We start from the raw sequence: 21,063 nt of genomic DNA on the forward strand, positions 1-21,063 counted from the left end.
ATATCAAGGTTAAAAAAATAGTCACCAGCTCAGCAGTCATCCTACGGCTGGTAGATTCAGGGTACAGCTTGAGGACTCAATAATGAGTGCTTATATGTTGTCAAATGGACTGAATTTCTTTAATAACTGGATTAAAATGACACTAAATTCTCATAGAACACAAATCACACCCATTATAGGTGAAATTTTAAAATGACTTTATCTTACTTCCAGTAACAATCATTCAGTTTTTAATTTTTTTTTCTTAGTTTTGTATTTATAATATGCTCAAACACTATGTGGTGTATCATTCATGTAATATTTTAGTCTTGTACACTCTGCCAGTGGTTGTAGCTGCTGCATTGGGTGCATTGGATGTATTCAGGCATTTGGTTAGGATGACATCTAGTGGTTGAAATATGGTATTACAGTTGCTGCATGTGAGGTCCTATTGGGAGCCAAGGGGCTGGGATGAAAAGTTTCCATTCAGTGTGGAAGTTCTGCCAAATCTGATTTAAAAATAAAACAAAAACAGGTCATTAAAGTACTTTTTGGAACAAATATCCATTGCTGTGAGGAATTTAACTCATCTACATGAATTGCGTAACATCAGGCATGTTATTTGTTTTCATTTTAATATATTCCATGTATGAAATGTGTCCCTCGCACGCATAGTTTGATTTTAATGGAATCATGTTGCATGAAATGAAAAGACAGTTGTTGGTTTTTTTTTTCATAGGAACATATGTCAACAACAGATGTGTCAGCTGTGCATCCGTGTAGTTCTTGTGTTATCTGTCGGGGGGGGGGGGTTTGTTCATCACACCTGCTAATTTGCTGGAAGCATCTTAATGCTGAGAAACTACCCAAGTGAAAACAATTACATTAGCATGAAATTAACACGTTTCATGGTGTGGATGCGATCACTCATATTTAGTGTCTAATCCTCAGGAAGACAAGGAGAGGAGGTTGGGTAAGTGTTCAGAGGTAAAATATAACATTAAATGTACTGTATATCCACTGGGAGGCAGGAAAGGAGCACTACTCTGCTCTTCTGCTTTATGACAACAACTGTGACTGAATAAGCTGCATTATAAAACCAGGCTTAGGAGACACAAAGAAAGTCAGCAACTAATCCTCATTTCCACAGTGAGAAGGGTTTTCCAATCTGGGTGTCTTTTTCCAGCACCTGGATAAGAAGCTTATGAAAAAATAATAAAATCCTCTTGGAATAGTGTACAGTCCTGCTAGCCAAGTTTTTCCGGACTGAATACAATTACAAAAACCAAAGACATGGCTTAAGGTAGATTTGTTTTGTTCAGATCGTTCCAGAAAAAGAGAAAATAAAATCAGCTTAGAGGATAAGTCTTGTTGATTCTCTTGCTTCTCCCAGGGATGCCACTATGTTTTCCCTGTTGTTTTCATTAGTTCTGCGCTTAATATTTACCACAGTCAAAACCATACTGAAAATGAATATGACTCACATGTTCTTGTAAAACCATGGAAAATGTCAAGATTCTAGTTTTCTCTGGGTGGTGAGACCACAGTTTTATACTGATCTGAAATAAGAAACAAGCTGAGTTCAGTATGTGGGGAGAAACACCCTGCTTTTGGCCTTGCAGTGTTATTTTATGGTAAGTTAATGAGACAAGTTAGCCAGTTCCCCACTGTAAATTTACTGCTCTCGTCATCCTCAGTGGAAGTATTCCATTTCAGGGACATACCCTCTGAATTTCCAGAAATCTGCTGTTCTTTGTGCAAAATCGAGCTTGTGTGTTGCAAATGCATTATTATACATATCTTGTAATATGTTTTTAAAGGTTAATGTGGTAACGCTTAACCCCACGAGTAGGTGTATTAGATTCTTACCTTGTTTTTAAACTGGCTGCTATATACCATCTGAAGTACAGGAACATGGGAATGTGACCAATAAGACACTAGATTCTCCATGTAATTGAGTCCAGCATAGTTTATCAATGGAGATATTGTGACAGAAGAGGGCATTTGGTTCAAGCACAATAACATAAATTAACCCAAAGATCCAAATATACACCAGTGACCAAAAGCATCTACTGATCTCAAATGTTCAACAAGTGGTTCCAGGTACAACAAACCCCACCCCTTGCATGTGTTGTAGCTCATTTTTGTGTGTGCTGATGTCAGCATATCAATTACCTCTATGTATGTACCAGGTTTGAAGTAAATTGAAACAAAATTGATGTTTTTATAGACATTTGAAATTTTGCCCATTATAAGTAAATGGAAGGAAAATGTAACCACATCTATTCTGGGTCACTGGCAATCTGTAAACCCAATTTGGTATGAATTCAACCAATAGTTTTACTGCTACAGACATGTGAAATTTCACCCATTATAAGTAAATGGGGAAAAAAAAAAAAAAAATTGAACTTTGACGTACTGTTCCCAAAACTTAATCAGATCTGTTCTGGGTCATTGGCAATCTATAAAGCCAATTTGGTATGAATTCAACCAAAAGTTTTGCTGCTAGAGTGTTAACAAACAAAGAAACAAAAAAAAAAAAAAAAAACCCGTTGCCTCCCCTTCAGGGCGGGGTGATAACTTTAGAGTCACTTATCCTATCAGTCCATGTAAATAATCGGTATAAAATGCAGTTAATCATCTTTTCATGGTCATCAGATATGACCCATTTGGACATTCAGAGGCTCCGTTGTGAACATGGAAACACCGTCATCTTCTACAGCATTAATTCACCAGTAAAACCCATGGAGTTGGATCAATGACAGTGGATGGAGACACTTGTTTTATGTTCAGTTAATGATATATTTTACAAAAAAAAAAAATCACTTTTTCTCAAGGTTTCTCTGTTTTTGGTATAATATCCCTCAAATGTAATCTCTACATAATGATTAAAGTACGTGATCAGTAAAATAAATATAGGAAAATACCAGATTTTCGCTGAAAAAAATGCAAAATGGAGAAGATATTATGATAAATGGTGGTAAATCACTTCAGAAGGGTTAAATAGAGAGTAAAATTAATTTGGGAACTAACACAAAAATAGCACTGGGTCTTCATGGGTTAATCAAATATGGAAATATGTAGTGTAAGTTTTAAAATAAGCAAGACTTTGTCCATCTTAAAAAGAGGTAAAAGGGTGTTACAGCACATGTACACAGTTTGAGGCATACGTTTCATCAACATCCAGGGTTATTAACACAGATTATAGTTTAACAGGAGGCAACAGGGCTCCTCTCAGTGTGAAGTTTTCATACACCACACATTAGACTCCAGAGCATGAATTCACAGACGCTTTTAGTGTGTCTTCTTGCCTTGGCATGGCTCCTGAAACTGGAGAGGAGGTCTGTGAAAGGACAAGTAAGCTGATTCACAGTGACAGTGAGGATTTGATGGTGGCAAGATGAGGCTATGATAAAATGATGTCTGATCCTTGATACACACAGAATAAAGCAGCGACTGTGGGAGGAATTACAAAGCTTGTGTAGCTCTTTTGTTGTACGTAACTTCCATGATCAAGAGCTGCCTGCTGTGAAACACCACTGAATTTTAGAATGAATAGACTAAAGACGGGATGATGAGATTGAGTGGGTCAGTAAAAATGGACTTTGATGGAAACATCAGGGTAATTTCTATGGTGTTTTTGTGAAGGTTTTAGATGTTTAACAGTTAATTTTAATTAGTGGCTTTTCTGTGATGTTATTATTAACTTCACGGCAGATAGGAATGACATACAGGGTGGGTGAAAAGTAACTAGGCATTAAAAATTGGTAATGAAATTGATTTTCTTATTACAAATTTATTGAAACCAATGCTAAATGTTCTTTTTTACATGGGAAAATGAAAGTAAATCTTATTTATTGAAGAAAATTGTTGAACTGTTGATGTCTGTTTTTATGACTGTACTGCCATGATCATATTTTTGTGTATAATTCAATTACTGCATTAAGTATTAGTTGTGGCTCGAATGCTAAATTAGGAAAAACGTATAGTTTGATTCATGTATTAAGTTAGTGATAAAGGTGAAAAAGCACTTGAGGGGTAGGATTAAATAAGTTTATACTTCTTCCTACTCCTTTTCGACCATGCAAAATTCAGACTTGCACATACTTGAAGATAGATTCTGTACATTTAAATGTTATTTTGTTTTTGTCTTATTTTGCATTGTTTTGTTTTATTTTGTTTCTTTGCATGTTCAAAATAAATTCATTCATTCATTATCTGAACCCGCTTTAGGGTCAGGGTCACGGGCGTCACTGGAGCCTATCCCAGCTACTTACGGGTTAAAGAGGGGTACACCCTGGACATGTCACCAGTACATCGCAGGGCTGACATATAGAGACAAACAATCACTCTCACATTCACACCTATGGGCAATTTAGATTAACCGATTAACCTATCACTGCATGTGTTTGCAAACTCAACACACAAAGGTCCCACCACCATCGACTGGTGTTGGAATTGAACCCAGGACCTTCTTGCTGTGAGGCACGAGTGCTATTCACTGCACCACCATGTGCACCATCCACTGTATGAATGTAAATAAATGAAATTAAAATGAAATTAAAATATTTCAAAGTAAGCGCCAGTGGCGTCAACCAGTTTCCTCAAAACAGCCAGGGATAGAATGAACAACCTCCTGAATCCATGAATAACAAATAAGACAATAAGAAAATAAGAAATCCCCATTAGTATTGTCTGTTTAAAAAAAATTTCACCATGACTTCAGTGATATTAAAAATTCTATAAGCAATTTCTAATGCCTTGTTACTTTTCACCCACCCTGTTGTTACTATAAAACTTATAAGTTGACACAATGACATTCCTGCCATGGTAGATGGAATTTCCTCTCAAATAACTTCCATATCAACATATTAGCTTTCCACAGTTTGTCACATTAAAGCCTATATGATATCACTCAGTACCTCTTATGCAATCTGAGCTGCTTTATTGCACTGTAATATATACAATGTAAACAGTACAGAATGCTGTGTAATACATGACGGTGTAACCTGCCTCATGTGTGTATCTGTGTTTACGTCTACATGAACTGATGGCGGCGCTAACATGGCTAAAAGCTGTCTCACTGTCCTCTGCCTCAGGCTAACATTCAGATTGGCAGTCTCAGCAGACGAGTCACGCACTTCCTGACGCCAGCAGTAGCAATAACACGTGCACGCACTTTGTTACCCCCATTGCCCTTTCTTTTCTTGCCTAAACAACCAAAGGCACAACAGTTGCCCTGGTAACAGTGTAAACCAACAACAACACACAGCAGTGTCATCATGGTACATTTACAGAAGAGAAGGAGGTGGATGAGGACATATATATTTCACAGTGGAAGTTGCTTCAGTACTAAATCTTTCACGTGCAGTGAAAGCTTGAAAGGGCTGGGTTCACCTCTGAAGGTTTCGGTGAAAGGAATGTCCCCAGTAAAAGCCTAACTGCGCCCAATTTGACGCCTGTAAAAGTCTCCACGGTGCAGATGGATACGTTAATCGAGGGGCAAATTGCTGCGGTATTACAGTGGTATTACTGGAAGCAATTACCAATAGGCAAGTAGACTGCTGTGATCATAACATAAATCTAGCAGTAGTCATTACACAGAGCATGGATCCAGTACCAACCAGTGGTATGTCTCCCTGTTCATCACAGCGCCTTAGATGAACCAAACAAATTATCTGAACGGAAACGACCTAAATGGACACACTGAAGCTTTATTGTAACCACTGCAGACAGACAAAAGCAAAAGATGGTAGATAGAGCGACAAGAATGATGACATTCTTATCTAGAGAACAGATAAAGTGCGTTTATGAATAGAAGCATTATGGTATTATCGGTTAATGCTGTAACTGCATCGACCTTGTGTGCTGCTTTGTCTGCAAAATTAGATAAGATAAAAGTAAAAAAAAAATCAAGATATGTCCAAGTTCACCCACTCTTGATGACTCCTAGATTGAGATTTAAGATAGAAAAAAGACAACTAAGCGACAGACTTAATGTCATTATGCAGTAATTAGTGTGTAATCAGAGGTTTGTTTGTGTGTATGAGAGAATGCAAATGTGATGCTGCCCTGCTGTGTGTTAAGTGATGTTTGTGCTGCTGTATCTATGTGTTTATCGCAAACAAGCAGGAAAAAGTTGAACTGAAATGAGTGAATTGCTCGTTGTACCTCACCACATTACCCCGTCATTCATGTTTGGTTTTTTAATAGCTGTTTTTGCACAGCTTTTCTTCATGACTCTTTTATAGGCACTTTCCTGTTTGATGAATTACTTTGTTTTGTTTTTTTTAAAGAGTGATTAATATCTTTGTGAACTGTAGATGGCAGCCTTTATCCTGGCAGACATCATCTAGTTTAACTGCGTATTACATAAAATACTACTAATAAAGATCAAAGTGTTGTATAAATGCTTTTACAAATAGTTTGATATTAAGTTTGCAGTCTTCAAGGTCACTCAGTTTATTTTGCTTTATTCCAGTACAGTGACGAGCGGTGTAATGTATCAATACATCATGCTCGGCTGTGTCTACAGTGACAACCTAATCTCTGTAAAATTAGTGGTTAGAAAGCAAGTTAAAAAAAAAAAGGTTTGCACCAAGGTCTGTGATAAGACTTTCCACAGACCTCAGAGTTGTGATGTTACCCTGTTCATGTGTGTCCCCATCTGATTCTGATCAGGGTTTTACGGCTGCACTTAGAGATGTGGAGGCTTGGAGTCTAACAGGCATACTTCTAGGCCAGGAGGGTATGGTGGCGGGGAGGGGTGCCATGTGAAAGTTGAGACGTAATTATGAAATGTACGTTGGAATATTGTTTTTATTACAAAGCCAAACAAATGTGTCTCTACCGCGACTCAGATCAAAGATGTCTGTGTGACGACTAACCACCAATTGGAGGCTTTGTGCTCGGGGCTTAATGAAACACAAATGCTGCTTGTATGTGTGAGGGCAACGCAAGTGTGAGGTCTGCAAGTGTCACTATATGTGTTGGGTTGAGTATGTGCCGTATGGCTTTTTATCTATATGTCTGAGTGTGGCGCTCACACATCTGGGTATGTGTGTGTGTATGAGTGAAGCCTTTGACGGTACACAGCGAGGAGCCGGGCATCTATCACTTACAGGCTATTAATTAGAGCCCAGCGTTATGTGGTTAGACATCGTCACTGCTCATGAAAGAATGGAAATTCAATTACTTCACATAGATGAGAGACAGTAACTCACAGCACTTGATGACATGCTTTGGATTTGGTATGGGAGATGATGAAGTGTGTGTGGGTGTGTGTGTGTGACTCCTTTCTCCACGTGTGGGGTGGTGCATTCAACGTTTCAACCCCATACATCTGTCAAAGCATCATCCAAGAAGGTGTATATTAAGTTATTTGTGAAGAGTATGCACTAATTATGACTTCAACGCTGTTTTGAGTCCCGTGAAGAGCAGCAAAGAGCCAGTCAGTCCGTCGCTATCTAAACAACATTAAATTACATGGAAACTTGGAGAAGGAAGCACACAAACACTCTATCTGTGCGCTCTGCTCAGCATCATTCTGGCTTTTCTGTGACTGAGTGATTGCGGCACGGAATTCCTTGGTGTTCGGGCCTTTTGTTGAGATTGCATCGCTCAAATAGTTTCCATTTCGCCCCCACCCCCCCCCACCGCTACCCCACATCACCGCCACCATGACTAGACTCATTTTATTTATCTGCTACGTCTCATCGTCAGACATGGGGAGCATGCATGGCTGCTTCGGTACCCAGGGAGTGGAAATGTGACGGGCTGACTAACGGGCGAGTGTGGACAGACGTTTGTTGTGTCTAGACATGGGCCTGTCATAGTTTCAGGGTAAACTAGTGTTGGGGGAGACACACTGTAAACGTATCATGGTGGTGTTGTGCAGGAGGTGTGCTGAGTTATATTGTGAACTCATGGTAGGTATAGAGTCAGTCATACACTCTGGTTGACTTAAAAAAGATTTTGAGACATCGAACACAGTCATTCATTCATTAAAAGCCCAAAGAATTTTGTGAAAACACACCTTGTGATGTTGGTTACACTAGAAGATTGAATCCCCCCCCCCCCCCTTTGGACAGTGCAATAGTCCCCCTACCTCAGTGCAATACTTCTAACACATGCACCTTGTTTTCGTAATCTCACCTGTATATATCCTTATCTTTTGCACATATTTCTCATCTGTAGTCTAGAGTTAGCTTTTGTATATTTCACTAGTTTTTGTTGTACTTTAGTAGTATATGTATATTTAATATTTCATCTTGTAGCTTTTTGCACATGCCACACATTTTTAGTATTTTGTATGATATTTTTACTCAGTTTTACACAAAGTGTTTTTGCTGCTGAACAGAACAAAGCTGCTAAACTGATTTTCATTGTTCCTGTGACAGTGACAATAAAGATCTGTTCTATTCTATTCTATTCTATTCTATTCTATTCTATTCTATTCTATTCTATTCTATTCTATTCTATTCTATTCTATTTGTTGTGATCTATTCTATTCTATTCTGTTCTATTCTATTCTATTCTATTCTATTCTATTCTATTCTATTCTATTTGTTGTGATCTATTCTATTCTATTCTATTCTGTTCTGTTCTGTTCTGTTCTGTTCTACTTGAAATTACACTGTTGCCCATAAAGTTGGAATAAAGTATTTTTTTACCTCTACTCATGAAATGATTGTGACAATGTGTTTAATTCTTAATAACAGTGTAACTGGGACTCAGAATGTGATCATTACATCAGGTCAAAGGTGATTATTGATGTGTATAAGCAGGAATAAAAAGAGAAATTTTTCTCAAAACAGAATTATTCAAACTTTATGGACAACAGTGTACATTTATTAAAAGGCAGACTGACATTCTGATCTGAATACTCTGTATGAGACATTTACGATCTTTTCTTGGTAAACGCCAAAGAAAGTTCAAGCAGTTCTTAAATCCAAGGGTTCACTTACTTTTTCCAGCCCAATGTAGCATGATTGTTCAGTAAATACAAGAAATATTCTAATTATTTATGTGGTTTTAACTTTAGAACATTGTGTTTCTTTATAATTGTGACTACAGATCAGATCACATTTTATGACCAATTCAAGCAGAAAACTAGTACATTTCAAAGAATTCACACACTTTTTCTGTCCGAAGTCTCAAAGCCGCCAGCCCTAACTGCTGCATATGCATCATGGTGTGCATGTAAAAGCAATAATTTACACCGTTAACACCCAAACCCCAACCCAACTTAAAACACACATTCATCACTGTATCACATCATACCAAGGCCTCAGAGACAGTTTGATGTCAACACAGAGATCTGTCACCTCTCCCTCCCCGGAATAAAGATAGATTTGGCCTGATAAAGGGCTGACATGGCGGAGAGTCAAACTGCTGCTGCACAGATGATGGGCTGCTTCCATTATTAAAGACTGTTGTTGATGAGAGTTTATGCCCTGGATTAATTTCTGCTTGAGTCACCTCTCTTCTCTGTTTTATAGTCGTCATATCTGGAACTGTATCAGTGTCATGGTGCACGGTCACTGCAACTTTTCCACTTATGCAGTAGTTGGAAGTGTTTTCATTTATCTATATCCACATGCACAAACATACAAAACCTGGAACAAAACGTCACAGATTTTTTCAATATCAGTGTGAAACATGTCTTGCAAAGAAGCACTGAGGCTGTTTTCTTTTACTTTTCACTCACATATGAGATCTCCCCTGCGAACAAACGCCTTTCTTTACTTTTTTCAGTCTTTTGACTATCAGGGATTAGCTTTCTCTTTCAGACATAGAGGATCCCCGCCCCCCCATATTGTGTCATTTTCTGTTGACCAGAAGGAAACACGTCCAAAAGACAAAACAGGAGCTAAGGTGACAAGCAGCTGTGTACACTGAGGTCATGTTCTCAGTCAGGGTCTGAGGGGCTCGCTGTTATTCTTTTAGTATTTCATGAAAGCTGCAGTCTCACAAGTGAATGTTTCCAAGTGTCAGGCAATGATTTGCGTCTCACGTTATGACCCAAAGAAAATCTGGCACGCCACATCAGTCCGTCGCCAGAAAGAGGGAGCGTGGTTAGAAAGCGAAGAAGTGGGAATGGATGAAGTGGGGAGAGGAAAAGGTGAAGACCTAAACTCGAGCAGTTCCCACGACCAGCAAATTGCCCAAATTGCTGGTGGCTCTCTGTGTCCCCACCCCCCTCCCATGCATACAGTGATGAATGGGACATTTAATATTGCCCCGCTTAAGGGTATTACTGGAATGTATCTGTCCGTCTCAGAACACTAAAGCAGTACTCCTTCTCAGACAGAGAGTGATATGACTGATGGCACTTACACAATGTGAGAAAACCATGTCTTCCAGACTTCTTAAATGGTCCTAAATGGGAATATTGACTCTGTGAGAGCCATTTGAGATTTTACAGAAGATAAGTATTTTGGAGGAAAAATATGCTTTATTTAAATGGCGACTATTCCTGTAAAATAGGCCAGGATGTTTTCAGAAATAAGGCTATATGATATGATTTTTGTGGTTGAGTTTAGTCATTGCGGTGCCTTACATCTGGAGAATATGATCTGGAAACATGGGCACCATGGCGCTTCATTTATTATGGTGACTCTAGAGCTGGGTGATGTGGCCAAAAAGTTAAATCTCAATGTTTTTTTTTTTTTTATTATTTTTTTATTGGAAAGGCAAATGTCCATCACATACATTAATTACAGCCTTAATCAAGAAAATAAAATATGATGGATATAGAAAGTTTCAATGATTATATCCATGTTGCCCTTCTAGAATTTCCTTTTATGGACCATTAATTTCAGTGGAAACAATAACACAACAGAACAGAACAGGGGAGTGAACCACCTCATGCCATCACAACCTCACATGAAAGCGGATAGGTTCACACAAAACACAAATACAATCAAATGAAATCAGATCTGATTGGTTTTACATACTCAGTCCATTTGGACAAGATATTATAATTTTTTTCTTTTTCAACTCTGAGGGAAAAGGATATCTTCTTCATAACATAAATCTCATAGACAATTCCAATCTATTCATCAATGGTGGGTGGTTCTACTTTAAACCATTTCCTTGAAACAGATTTCTTACTGGCTGCCAACAGTATAGCCACTAAAACTCAATTTTTAAAGGAAAATTTTATGCATGATTTACAGTGATAATTGGTTCATTTGTGGCTGAAAGAATCAAAGACAGAACAAAAATACACTTTTTTTTTTTTACAAGAATTATCTACCACATATGACATTGACAGGTAATATATTACAAAAAACATTTCAATTTTCTTGTTGAGAAAGAAACATCTTCAAAGGAATAATCTCAATTTTGTGTTTTAGCCATTTTCATTCATTCATTCATTCATTTTCTGAACCCGCTTTATCCTCACTAGGGTCACGGGGGTCGCTTGGAGCCTATCCCAGCTACACAGGGGCGAAGGCGGGGTACACCCTGGACAAGTTGCCAGTTCATCGCAGTTTAGTGATTTTTTTTAAATTTATTTATTTATTTATTTTTTACAATTTTCAGAAAGAAAAATGATTACTTGCATTTATTTGGTCATACTTTGTATTTTTTTTTATTAAAAATAATACAGCTATAATTTGGATATTGTATTTGGCCATATTGCAGTTTCACTAATATTCCAGTTAAGATTATAAACAGAGGTAGTGGTAAGACATTAATTTCCACAATCATCTGTTTTAAGCAGAATCATGCGATATTGATGGACTGATGTTTCTGTACAAGTGACGAGATGGTATTGGAGACAGGTGAGATCCTCTGGCTCTGTGCCACACTGATGGATGCAGGGGGAGATTTGTCATGAGCAGGTGTCATCTAATGTAATCCAGGTGATTAGTCATGCATTCTCTTCTTTCAAGGTGTGAGGCCCAGTTTTTCTCCCCCCAAACGAGGGGCCGTGTCATGTGATCTCAAAGCAAAAAGTATCAATGTTGGTGTCAGGTGACAAGACGCACACACACGCAGACAGTCACGTACTGTAGCGTGTGCTCGAGAGAAGAAACAATGGAAGCAATAGGCAAGAATACGCTCTATGTCCTGAAGGCGACCCCCCCAACCACCACCACCACCCCCCTCTTTCTTCTCCTTACTGGCCAAGCTTCTACATTCCTCTTGTGTCCTGAGAAGAATAGGACAGATATTATTATGGTGACCACTCAAATTGTTTTGTGTGATTCAGCATGTGTTGAAAAAGCTTGACCGGCTCTCTTAACCGAGTTGAATCCGGACACAGACTCACTTTTCTTTTCTCATGACACGGAAAGTAGTGCAATATGTTTGATCTCTGGAGGATAGAGTCCCAAAATTGTCTTATTCAAACTTTTCCCTTTGATCTTCTGTTATATTTAACCAATTGTTAAGGGTCTGTGCAATGGAGAAGACAGACTTCATATTATTTTACTTGGGGGATGCTCTTTCATATTGTAAATCTTTTTGTTTGTGTAATTCATGGTCCTCTTTCCCTTTTTCCTACTACTAAGTAAATCTACATCTAGTGATATGATATGATAGCTGATGATCCTGTTTAGCTTTGGCTGTACTTCAAACTGCCAATCGTCCCATATGGAGAACATTTTATCTTATAGTGGAGAACAGCTGTATTATGAAATAAAGCAGATATATCAAAGAATACAGAGAAAATACCGGACAAATGCCTCAATATGACATGTAAATGCTGGAAATATAAGTAAATCAACCATGAACCTGTTTATGTTATGGGCCCTGCACCTGTGTGTAAGTGTATGTTTACATGTAACAGCAACTGTTTCAGACAAAAACAACAAGAGTAAGAGGTTAGGATGAACAACGCTGGCGTGTCTCGGTACATATGGACTTCTTTAGAGAATCCGAGGGAAGAGGGTCTATGTGTGTGTGTGTGTGTGTGTGTGTGTGTGTGTGTGTGTGTGTGTGTTCAGAGAATATTTGCTCTTGAGGACACAGGGAGAGATCAGACAAAACCCAACTTTCCAGCTCGCCATCTATGTCTTACCGCTCATTTTTCCTCGCTGACTCCATTGTTCTTTGTCCCCTTCGCCTTCAGCTTGTTAACGTACCCTTCCTGTTCCTCCGCTGTTGTGATGTGGCACTGTCAACAGCCCTTCAGCATAGCTCCTTTGCAACAAAGCGTTTTGTGTTGATGATCCAACTATATTTTTGCTTGTAGATGTGTGTGAATGCGTGTAAGTAAGCACAGCAGCAGGACTGAGAATGTTTATTTACTATGATGCGTTTACTTGCTCCATTGGCTCTTAAGCAGCCTGTCATCACTGTGCATCCTATTGACAAAGAACAGACCAAAGTATGATTAATGACTGTCTTTTATCTCTCTTTTGTCTGTTTTTTTTTTTTTTTACTTGACTTCTTTGTCTGTCTACGTCCGCCCCCCTTCCTTCCACTTTTTTTCTTTTTTTCCTCAGAGGACCTCGATGACCTGCGGATGGAAGGTGTGACTGGACTAGCTCCATCCGGCAGCAAGTTCAGCCAGGGACGCAGCTCCTATCAGCCCGAACCGCAGGCCAAAGTTACACTCAACATCTGCTCTAGGTGTGCCAGGTAAAAGCTTCCACACCTACACATGCTCTCTTCACCTCTTGTTATTGTACTTTTGAGACACCTTTGATTTTTTAACAGCTAACCTCCATAGCATGAGTCAGACTTTAACCCATAAAGACCCAAACATCCATCACTAACCAAAAGCATCTACTGATCTAAACTGTTTAATGCCTGCTGATCCACTAAACCTATCAATACATGTAAATAATTGGTGTAAAATACAGTTTGTCATCTTTTCATGGTCATCAGATATGACCCATTTGAACGTTCAGTGGCTCTGTAGTGAACGCGGAACACCATCATCTTCTACAACATTGATTCACCAGTAAAACCCATGGAGTTGGATCAATGACAGTGAATGGAGAGACTTGGTTTATGTTTAGTTAATGATATATTTTGCTGATAAAGTCACTTTTTCTTCAGTTTTCTCTGTTTCTGAAAAAAACATAACCTTTAAATTTACTCTGAGCTTTAACCCATAAAGACCCAGTACTACATTTGTAGCTGCTCCCAAATGAATTATTCTCTCTATTTAACCTCCCTTAAGTAATTTATCGCCATTTATTATAATATTATCCTCTATATTTGACATTTTTTCAGTCAAAATCAGATATTTTTCATTATTCATTTGTTGATCATGTGGTAGGATCAAGCGTTATTTGATCAAAAACAGAGAAAACTGCAGAAAAAGTGACTTTTTTGTTGAAATATATCATTAACTGAACATAAACCAAGTGTCTCCATGTACTGTCATTGATCCAACTCCATGGGCTTTAGGTGAATCAATGTTGTAGAAGATGATGGTGTTTCCACGTCCACTTCAGAGCCTCTGAATGTCCAAATGGGTCATATCTGATGACCATGAAAAGATGACAAACTGCGTTTCACCTGAATTATTCACAGATATTATTAGGATTAATGGATTAACAGGTATTAAACATTTAAGATCAGTAAATGGTTGTTTGGGTTGATGAACATCTACATGATTAGTGAATTAAATATAGGAAAATACATGATTTACACCAAAAAATGTGAAATACAGAGGATAATATCGTAATAAACAGTGATAAAACACTTTAGAAAGGTTAAATTGAGAGGAAAATTCATTTGGGAACTGACACAAAAGTAGCACTGGGTCTTTATGGGTTAAAAGTGTTTCAGTTCCGGGAAATATGTGGTTGTCACTGTATTTTTTTTTTTCTTCCTTTCCAACACCAGACTTTGTTCTCACTGTGGGTCATGACACCCCTGTCTTTGTCTTTCTGCTTCTGTATCAGACGTTGCATACCTTAACTTCCAGAACAGAGAATAATATCATATCTTAAGTGCATTCCGGTGTTTCTTGTGTGTACGATTCAACTCCAGCCCTGATAATCTTCTCCCTTTCTCTTCTTATCACTGTTTTTGTCTTGTGACACATTTCCTGTTCCCCTGATCCGCAGCGTCGGTCTAGCGCTCAGATTTCTGAATGTTAGGTGTGATACCATAGGCAGGTGTGGGCAGGACTCTTCCTTGATGCCAGTCAAAGATAAACGGGTATCTATTCGATGAGACGCCAGGTACACATCTGCCTGCTTGGCCTTCTTTGTTTGGGGTCTGGGATTTGTTTGTTTCCTCCTCTTCTTTCATTCAGGGGGCTTATCAGTTTGGATGAGCGTACATGCTGTGGGACATTGTCAGACATCCTACAGGAGGATGAATGGTATCAGTATAGTTTTGTTGGCAGTTTAACAACTTGATGTTTTTAAGAAAATATTTTATTCTTTTGGCCTATCATTGTGTCCTCTGGTTGGATCAGTGGCATAACAAATCTGCATCTGTATCTAAAGCCCTTTTTGGCTCATGCTCACATGTTTTTTTCTTGACTGAAATGTCAGACATCTGTTCTTCTTCTACTCTGTCTCCCTTTCTTCTTCTGGTTCAGGCCAAATTCTTGCTTTGTCCTCTTTAACCTGACCACCAAATCTTTCCCAAGTTTTGCTGGCGAAGGACTCATGGTCTTTCATAGTCATTTTTCGGTAAGTGTAGGGGCCATAAACACACCTTTTAAACTGGAAAAGTGTTGCACGTATGGTATGCCTTTTGTTCAATTGTAGAGACATGGATTTCTAAAGTTAGGAGTTCTCCAAAAGTTCAAACATGCATGCATGAGGATATTCCTGTATCCACACATGTCTGGCTCTCACACACATATGTACAGAGATCTCCTAGAAACATGAGATACCGGAGGCAGAGGTCAGAAAGCAGATTGGAGCGGATCAAACCTGAAAGAGATTTTATGCTGTGTGCCTTTTGCCTTATTAGGATTCCCACACCTGTCAAACATGACTCAATATGCAGAAATCCCATCGGACATCTCAGAAGACATATGGAACATTCAGTATGTAACACATGAATTCTGCTCAGCCCTAGAAAGGTTCCTGTTGACGTATAAGAGGTTGCATAACGTCTTAGCACACACTTAAACTATAATAAATAGTCTATTTTAATCACTTCATCACAGTTATTACCTTTGTTTGCCTTTTGATTACTTTTATAACTCGTGTTTTAAAGCTAAAAAGTCCTAAAAACATAAATTCAAACCAGGCATTGCAAACCTCACAGTACTCAACACTGATTACTGTCAAAATTTTATTATAAGAACGGTAATGCTAGAGCCCTTTTATGATTTCAGAAGGAAAATATTGTTGAATTTCCAGCACTGAAAGTTATTCATGTCTGATGACACGATCACCCGCCTTGGTGTGGTCGACTTGTGACAGCCAGGCATGACAGACCCAGGTTGCTCAGAGCCATGTGGATTGATTTGATTGGCAGACGAAAGGTGGTTCATATTAAAATAAGAGCATTAATCAAAAGCAGGGCTCAGACTGGGAGTTCACACTGCCAAATGAACAAAGTCTGTCTGGAGGTACAGTCTGCTCCTTGTAATGTATTCAACGTACCCCTGATGATGTTCACATCCAGGTGCAACTGCACAGCCAAAAGATACAAAAGAACAGAATGAATGTTACAGGCTACATACAAACATTTGCATGCAGCCACTTTGTAATAACCAGCATTTTACTTCATAGTTCTCAGGCAGTGTAACTGAAAACATTTACATGTATTTGTCATTTAATTACATTAATGTCATTACATGTCAGTAGTTTCTCCCCAACACTGTAGCTTAACACTCAAAGAACCCAAACAATAGCATCAACCAATAGCATCAACTTATCTAAAACATTTCACACATTTTTATTTATTTTTTATTAGACCTTTATTTAACCAGATAAAATCCCATTGAGATCGAGATCTCTTTTACAAGGGTGACTTGTAGAGGTCAGCAGCACACGCCAAGAAAGACAACAGCTTTTACATACAGGTAGTAACAATAAATTAAAACAAACAGTAATAATATTGTAATAACAGAAAAGTGCAGCTAATAAAGTGCAAACAATTTTGTTGAGTTCACAGCAATTTAAAAACACAGGGACTGTCTGACTCTCGCTGTCTTGTCCGTGATAAGTCTATCAATACATGCAAGTAATTCAGGTAAAATGTAGTTTCTCACCTTTTCAGTGACATTGCATTTAGACGTTCAGATGCTCCATAGTGAACATAGAAACAGCATTACATTCTACAACATTGATTCATCAATAAAACCCAGGTAGTGACAATGACGGTGGTTGTTGATGCCTCTTTTTATGTTCATTAATGATATATTTGACCAACAAAGTCAAATTTTCTTCAGTTTTCTCTGTTTTGATATAATAACCTTTGAATTTACTCTGAGCTTTTATTTAAATCTACATGGTCAGGAAATTAGATATAAGAAAAATGAAAAAGACACAGGATAATATTATAATAAATGGTGATAAATCACTTAGGAAAGGTTAAATATAATGGAAAAACTCATTTGGAAGTTGCCTTAAAGTTAATTCCAGGCCTTAACATTTCAGACACACTGGACTGTGCATATGTGTTTTCTCTCATCCTTTCTGTGAACATAACTTTTAGGTACATAGGTTTAATATGTAGCCCCAACATACCAAGTATTCTCCTCATATCACATAACAGGCATAACAATAGCTCAGGGTTGCTTGGCCCAGCACGGACCTGTGAATACTGCCTGAAGTTGGACAAGCATTCCTCACATACCCGTCGCCCCTCCAGCAAACACATTAAAATTCAGCTCTTTTTCTACTTGCGGGCTGTTATAGGTCACTACGTCCCAGATTTCTGTGCATCACACTTGTATTTTCCAAAAGCATGTCCACTCCACTTACTCCCCTTAGCGGTCAGACAAGACTAAGCTACTTGGCTTTACCCTATACCCTGCAAGCCAAGGAGTTTGTGACGCCTACTTTCACACCCACAGCATGAAGGCGACAATTCTGTTGCTCCCCAATGTGTAGTTATTAATTTCCAGCAGCATTCCTGAAAGCTGTTCAAGAATTACCTGAATATAACTGGTTCTATGATGATTTAATGGTATTTGCCCTTTTGACCGTGTAGATGTAGTACACAACTTGGACAATGTTAAAAGCATAATTAAGTGTATTTTTATTATTATTAAATATCGCACAGCAGTTTACAATTTCCTTTCTAAATTGGCTGACCCCAATGTAAAAATGGACTCTTTCCTTGTTCGATATCTTTTTTGGCTGTTGTCATTTTCCTTCCGTTTCTGTCCAGACATTGTCCACACGGCCAAACACTCCAGTCAATCTGTCCGACTCCTAACCAGCAGTGGCAGCTCAGGAAACACGCTGCTTCCTCTGGCTCACTACTGGTTAGTAGAAGTGTAAAGTGCAGCGTGGCCTGTGTGTTGTGGGCATGTGTCTGTCTCTTGGGCTAAAGCTGTGGTCACACCAGGCCTCATCCACCTCTTTTATACCCCCGATCAGTTCTTTTTAATGGCTGTGCGCTCCTGCCACAAAACCTCCCGTGTGCAAACGCATCCCATATCCTGTGCATAGTCCGGAGAAGTTTGCTGTGCGGTCTGAGGAAATAGAAGATCTCCACAAACCTCTTTTTGGGCTTGTAGTTCTCATTAAATTAATTGCTTTCATATCAGGAATGCACTGAGGGAATGGTAGTCAGGACTTGTGGCCATGAGGCGCTTTTATTCAGAGAAAGGGAAGGCCCTGTGATAGTCATCTTGGGTACTTTTTAATGGTTTTATAAAGACCATTAAAGAGGGGCAGAGACAAGGAGAGGGTTGAAGAGAGAAGGAAAGAAAGAAGAGAAAAGAAAGAAAAGACTGTTCTGTTTTTACCCTGACTGTAGAGAACTAAGAGGCCCTGCGGCTGTGACAGAATGCAGTCACGCCATAAAAGCCCATAGATTGCTTGCTTTGTGTTTAGCTAATGGTTGTATAGTACGGAGCGAAAGAATGGGAACTTAAACAGTGTATAATTACATTTAATATGAGGTATGATTTACAGTCATTAAATACACTTCAGAAAAAATAATTGCTCTATGCTGTTTAAAGATTGTGTGAATTAGTTTGCAGAAAACGATGAATGCAATTAAACGCCACGAGTAACATATTTATCTTCCAGCTGAAAAGGCTTGTCTGTATTTCACCCAAAGTACACTTTCCTATCTCAGGGAAATTTAGATCTTTTACCAGAGCCAAATCTGTGAAACCCACTTCCATTTCTGTCCAAACAGATATCTTTGAAAAATAGCTATAGGGGTTTGGAACATGTTATAATAAAGAACAGTAACTGCATGACTTGAAGAGAAACTGAATCTGTGGGCTATTTTTTGGTTTTGAGTTTTCAGTATGCAGAACGTTTAAAAGTTGAACTGCACAGTTTTATGCCTCTCTCACCATACTTCAGTTTCATGTGAACATACATTTAATTCACTGAGGGTTTTATTTGAGCTGGCTGAGAAACTGTGATGAAAAGATAGGGCTGGTGTTCAAAACCCGACCCCTATGTTTCTCTCGCATTGTTGCTTTTACAGATTTTTTTGCAGAAACACAGATTATAAAGTTGCTAAATACTTCCACTTTGTCTCATCACCTCAGACTGATAGAGACCGGCTTGTTTTTTTCGTTATCTCGCGCTCTGGTTTCTAAGCATACAGTGCAGTGTTGTGGCTGAAAATGTTGAATGCTCTTCAGTGTCTTATGTTTACACTAGTGTATACGTGTTGTTTCTAGGCTGCAGGGGGACAGTTTATCGGACACCAAATCTGATGAGGAACACCGGCCTCACATATCAGAACAAGCCGTACCTGACATCTCCTGTAAGTTACCAAACAGTGTAAACTCAAAACACAAAATTCTTCCCATTGCAGGATTTTTGCAGTCTCATGCTGGTATTCTGCTTTTTGTCTTTTCGTGTTTGTGTGTTGTTTGGAGCAGCCCCATTGCCTGGGGTGGACATAGCGGCGGGACGAGTGCTGGAATGTGAGGCCTTGTCTCAAGTGTCGAGCTCGGTAAGTGTCCTCCCTACATCCATCACCAAACAATTAAGATCACTTTACAGCCATCAATTACCATGTCGTTTTTCCTCCTCAGTCTCTATTGTCACAGAGCAAGCAAAAACTACCTCAAGCCTCTTGTTAATAGGACAAGACGCAAACAAAACCCATCCATCTTAATGTGGGCATTTGAGCTTACACAACAGTTGATAGCTCGGACAAAGTGATACCCCAATTAGAAATCTCCCTGTATCACTTTGCTGTCCTCTCAGGGCACTTGTGTGCAATCTGAAAGGACAAAATGAAAAGAATATCTGGTAACACAACAACAATTGAGGAAGATTTAAAGGTTTTATACAATAGGCCTAAATTTTTATGGGTTATAGGAGTCCACACAGTTTTGTTTGACAGAGGGATTGCGTGATAACCTCACATGCTTTGGGGAAGAAACCTATAGAAGCTTAACATGCCACACACCAGACACAGACACACACTCACATGCTGTTAATAAAGCAGTCAACTAAGACGCCGGTACCTTTGTATAATTATCCCTAAAGAAGGCAATACCTTTTTTTTTTTTTTTTTTTTTTTTTAATAATTGCCCAATCTAAGTGTGAGACAAGGTTTTTTACGGCATTTTTAAAGAAAGAAAGGGGTTTGGAGCCAAGGCATAGCTCCGTGTGTGAAGCAGATGCAGAGAGGCCTCAGACTAACTGGGAGCAGACTTCTACAGACCAGAGGCCACGTTGAATCAAAGTCTGTAGTCTGATAGCTGATGGATTAGGCCAACAATACTAATAATCCTTAAATCTGTGAGAATCTGAGCTTCCAGTGTTGCCTATGTTGTTATCATTGTTCCATTTTTGTTGTTTAAATCATTTTTTTGGACACATTTTCCATAAAAGTCTCAAATAAAGAGCTGATACTTGACCAGACAGCGTCCATTTTTATACCATATGTTATTTCTAAGAGATATGAAATGATTAATTAAGCATCTTGCTGGCTCTTATTACCCCTGACCTCCACGACCACATGGAGCAATAAGTTTGTCGCTGCTTATATCAA

At 38.7% G+C, this 21,063-nt stretch overlaps 1 protein-coding gene across 1 annotated transcript in view; it reads left to right on the top strand.

Moving 5' to 3' along the window:
- c20h8orf34 (chromosome 20 C8orf34 homolog) overlaps window positions 1–21,063 on the top strand; it is an 82,641-nt gene that overhangs the window by 39,825 nt on the left and 21,753 nt on the right. Inside the window, exons 8-10 of the mRNA XM_030123561.1 lie at window positions 13,440–13,575; window positions 19,736–19,821; window positions 19,940–20,013. Coding sequence (XP_029979421.1) covers window positions 13,440–13,575; window positions 19,736–19,821; window positions 19,940–20,013 — 296 coding nt within the window. The remainder of the gene's footprint in view (window positions 1–13,439; window positions 13,576–19,735; window positions 19,822–19,939; window positions 20,014–21,063) is intronic.

Source organism: Sphaeramia orbicularis, chromosome 20 (genome assembly GCF_902148855.1).
Source record: "Sphaeramia orbicularis chromosome 20, fSphaOr1.1, whole genome shotgun sequence".
Taxonomy (NCBI): Eukaryota; Metazoa; Chordata; class Actinopteri; order Kurtiformes; family Apogonidae; genus Sphaeramia; species Sphaeramia orbicularis.